The following is a 4,879-nucleotide window of genomic DNA, read 5'->3' as shown; positions in this document are numbered from 1 at the left end:
AGTTTATTCGGTATATCTAACAAGTACTAAGAAAGTTATTGGAAGATTTCGGCTTGGTCCTCCATTGCGCATTTCACATTGATCTTTTCATTATAAACCTAGATGACCATCTGAGGGGTGATCCAATGAACTGAGTAGTGGTACTGCTTGTTTGTGTTCGGGACTGTTCCTTGGTATGCTTTGGTTCTGACAGAGCGGTCTTCGTCAAATTATAAAATCACTCTCTTCTTTATTCCTGCCTATTTTTACATTTGGTAGCGGTCTTCCTTATTGATTTCCAGTTCGATCATAATCTTGTTGACGACTATCACTTGGAGAGATTGAGATATGTCAGTGTTTTTGCCTTGGCTTGTGTCGATTTTTAGGAGCATCCCCATTTGGGTTTCGTTGTTATGCCCCAGAAACTTGGCGTATTTTGGGAAATTCTTTATGCCTTTGTTTTATAAAACAGATCGAAAAGATATATTGTTCTGCGTCTTTAAGTTTTTGGATAATTGCATATATTAGTCCATTAGAATTCTTGTTCCTAGCTGATTGTAAGGGCATTCGAATTCCGAGAGTTCTTCGTATTCTGTTTTGAAATGTTTGATTGATTTCACATTCGAGATAAATTCGCTGAACTTCGGGTTTTCCAAAAAGGACTGGCGTAACATCTCAGTTACTCCCAAATCCGCAGAGTTTAGCAAATTGAGAATAATCTGGTAAGTCACTTTGAATTTCGAGTTGAGTCTCTATCCCGGATGGTCAACCATTCCCTCCATTTAGTTAGCTTCAGGCAAACTCGAAGGATCCTTCACAATAATGATGACTGTTCCCTTTTCATCCAGGCCTCTTCTTCCTGCTCTACCTGACATTTGCACATACTCTGACGAATTTAGGAACCTTTGCAGTCCACTTGAGTCCTTCACCTTTTTTATCGAATTGAATATGACTGTCTTTGTTGGCATGTTTATTCCCATCGCAAATGTTTCAGTCGCGAAGAGCACTTTGATGAGTCCTTGAGAAAATAGAATTTATACAATTTATTTGGCAATGGGGAGCAAATCTCCATGATGCACGGCATATCCATTCATGCATATCGCATACAAGAACTGAAATTGCTCGATTTGTTGGTCCTAAGGCTTCAGATTGGAGAGAGCACTTGTAATCAACCTATTGATTTTGGACTTTTCGGCTTTCTCAGTTAAATCATTGAAATATAATTTTTCCGCAAGAGAATTAATTTTTTTCTTTGAGAATGTAAAAACCACACATGGTAGTAATTTCTTTTTACGACAATCCACAATAAGTTCTTACAGCACCCTATGTTATTCCCTACCCTCAGCAGTTTCTAAATCAGCGCGAGTGATCTTCTTTATGAACTTATTCTTGGCATTCTGCACTAGCATCTTCTTGGTGGCTTCTCTGCGCGTATCATTATAGAATCCCTTTTCTTAGATTTTCTTTTTCTTCTTTTCCTTAAGATCTTTGTTCATGTCGACTTTGTTGGTGTACTGGTTTTTGATCTAGTTCTCGAGATCTCTGTAGTCTTCTTTCAGAAATTTACCACTTGCTTCCTTGATCACGTGAAACTTATTAAAGATATACAGGGAGTGCTCGAGGGGGACTGGGCGATGCAGAGTTTTCATCACAAATATCGTGCGATGTTTGGTGCGACCGACCCAGTTGGCAAAATCCATATAATTGGGCACTGTCGCGCTGAGCATGATGATTCCGATGTGTTCAGGCAGCAGTATAATGGTCTCTTCCCAAACCACCCCTCTTTCAGAGTTGTTGATGTAATGCACCTCGTCGAATATGACCCACTCGATGTCTCGAATCATTTAGGCCCCGCGATAGAGGTTGTTCCTGAGTATTTAAGTTGTCATAATCACGCAATTGGCCTGTTGGTTCATGCTGACATCACCAGTGATGATGCCAACATTTTCAGAACCAAACTTTTTGCTGAGCTCTCTATATTTCTGATTTGATAAAGCCTTGATTGGGGATGTATAGATTACCTTCCTTTTATGGTTAATCGCTAAGCCTATGCCATACTCAGCGACGACGGTCTTTCCTGCACTTGTGTGTGCAGCCACGAAGACACTCTATTTGTTTTATAAATGCAGTATTGATCTCTTCTGGAACTCGTCGAGTTCAAATTCGTATTTGACTGCAAACTTCTCCTTGGGCAAGATGTCATAGAAATTGGTAAGGTCCCTTTCGTCTTCAACCGCGTATTGATATTTTGAGGAGCTGCTGACATTCGCCTTCTTTTCTATTTTTAGCTGTGAGAAAGTGTCAGCACTGTTATTTTGTTGTGCAGTTATCGGTTTGCCTTCAGCTTATTTTTAGAGCTGTTCCTGATTTTATGCTTCCTCTTCATTTTAGTTTTAATTAGATGCTTCGCCCTCGTGCTCATCTTCTGCATCGAAGGCCTACTTTTCATATTATATTGCCTACTCGAGAATTCGATCAATTGCCTGATCGAATTCTTTATCCTGCATTTGCTGACTGATTTGTGTCTTGATTTTGGTCCGTGCCGTATCCTTATTGACAATTTTGATGTCCCCAACTATCTTCTCCCACAGTTCTTGGTAACTCTCGTCCACTAGATTCACAGAGTCGATGATACTCTTCACATCTCCCTTGCTCATGGTGTTGCTAAGTTTGGCCTCGTTGGGAGTCGGCTCCATCAGCCCCTTGGAATCAAACATCGAATTCAATATCTAAAACTCATCCATAATCTGTTTCACGGACTTCCTCTCATTTAACATGAATTTGTCTTTTTTCTTCTTCTTTTTGTCGCGTACTGGATGCGGTAGATTGTTATAGATGAGCAATTAATCCCTTTGTATTTCAATATAGTTCTTAGCTTCGGGGTTAATAGTATAGTTGTCAATGCCAATGGGGTTTCCTTCGAGGTCATACTGCAACAAGTTGGTAATGGAGTTGCTTGAGAATGTTTGCACATCGACTGTGCCAGCATGCACAATCTCACTCAGCTACTGTCTCACTGTTTCGATTTGTTTGTTCTCGTTCGCGAATAGTTTGAGACTGCTGGTTCGAACTGACTCCTATACAATGTCATCACATATTATTGAGTTTAGCGCATCGCTATCCTGGGTGTGCTCGTATGCCCAGTCGATCTCGAGAATGTCTGTGATCTTATGGGAGACTGGGATGCTCTATGAAATTAGTGGAAATATGGGCTCGGAGGGATGGGATAGTATGAGCGTAGGCAGGTTTTGGTGAGTGTGGGGGTTAGGGTTAGTGGCGATTCTGAGAGGGACCTTGCCGCTTTTGAGTTAGAGGTAAGTCGTGGGTTACTTCTAGGGTGGGTGTTCCGACAGAAATGCTGTGATGTCTTCGAATATGTGGTCGTATGAACTCATGGAGTTATGTGATATAATATAAAGGGTCAATATGTATTTAATGCCATTGCTGGCTGTGTGGGTAAGGATACTATTTTATTGTATTATTTATCATTATTTGAATGCGCACCTACCCCTCACCTTACAATGTGCTTCAGCATTCACTACAGTCTCCCTCCAACAGATCAGCCTCAGCTCATAGGCCACACATGCCCAACGCATACATGCCCAACGCATACATGCCCAACGCATACACTCCCCCCTTTCATAACAATATGCAGCCTCTTTACATACCAAATACGAACAATGCTAACAATATTATGTACCCATAAATAATCGGGCAATCCATCCTACTCCCCAAAAACTATCAAATCCCCTACCAGCAACAATATCCCCAACAATACCCATGGATTTCCCCAGAACACGTGCCTGTGCCTGTGACAACCCCCATAAACATTCAATTGCAGGAGTAGAAAGTGTTCTGCGTGGTTTGTTCGGAAACCTACAACTCGCACCAACTTCAGTAGCACATTCAGAAGCATAAGAAAATCAAGAACCCAAATGAGCATCCCCAGAGAAAGAGAGATCACATTACGAATATGGATGGACTGATGAGTAATGAAATGAGAATGCCAATAATTGTTGAGCCTGAGTAGTTCAATATTCAGTACACTCCCAACCAGTTTGTGCTCAACTATGAAACTAAGTACCAATCGTAAGTGCATCCAAAAATGCCCATGAAAAACTAGTCCGTGAACACAGATCCCATGAACCACCTCAGGAGCAATGCCAGAGCTGAGCTGCAGCAATCACAGCTACCACAACCAACCGTACCATTAGCCGACAGAGACCCATATTAGAGATAGACTATCAACTTGAATCAGCCCATCAGCAATAACCCCAATTATAATACCCAAGTCAGCAAACCATCTCCTCCTGTTCTTCTGCCTCCCCCTGCACTTCTGCCTCCCCCTGCACTTCTGCCTCCCCCTGCACTTCTGCCTCCCCCTGCACTTCTGCCTCTGCCTACTGTGCAAGAATAGCGCGAACAAATCCGACTATCTGGTTCTGATTACATGTAGTCGCAACACATATCAAATTTCAATCGCAATCAGTATCAGCAGAAGCGCAACCCCTACCAATCCGATATCATCAACTACAACCCAATTCCGAACAGCAATATCCATAATGTTAGCATGAATAACGACCCCAATAATGACAATAATGATACAAATACGTTGAGCCGTTCAAGCATCCCGCAGTTTCGACCAACCCAGTCCGTGAGAGTTGATGACAACTTCACGAACCTGAGCAATTCCCATATTCTCTAAGCTTCCCATTAATCGAGCAGACAGCCCTCATATCAATAGCACAACAATAGCATGCTGTCAAACATCGACCAACAAAACTCCAGGAATTCCAACCAGGCTCCCTCGTATGGTTAGTATTCAGATGTACTTATTTTTATATGTAGTTACAACAGCCCCCGACTATCAATATTCATGAAGCTCATGGTTCCAGTTCGA

General features: G+C 41.8%; 2 protein-coding genes across 2 annotated transcripts; both read right to left on the bottom strand.

The window, feature by feature from the left end:
- Positions 1-503: 503 nt before the first annotated feature.
- On the bottom strand, positions 504-1,214 carry LOC148300176 (uncharacterized). The gene is given in 1 exon segment (XM_088275143.1): positions 504-1,214. A coding segment is annotated over 1 exon segment (570 nt). The 5' UTR covers positions 1,074-1,214.
- LOC148300175 (uncharacterized) lies at positions 1,207-2,696 on the bottom strand. Its single transcript, XM_088275142.1, is given in 2 exon segments — positions 1,207-2,267; positions 2,463-2,696. Coding segments are annotated over 2 exon segments (996 nt in total). The 3' UTR covers positions 1,207-1,505.
- Positions 2,697-4,879: the final 2,183 nt, after the last annotated feature.

Source organism: Brachycentrus maculatus, unplaced genomic scaffold (assembly GCF_059751285.1).
Source record: "Brachycentrus maculatus isolate JH-2025_06_01 unplaced genomic scaffold, ASM5975128v1 h1tg000805l, whole genome shotgun sequence".
NCBI classification, from domain to species: domain Eukaryota; kingdom Metazoa; phylum Arthropoda; class Insecta; order Trichoptera; family Brachycentridae; genus Brachycentrus; species Brachycentrus maculatus.
This window is presented reverse-complemented; position numbering and strand designations above follow the sequence as displayed.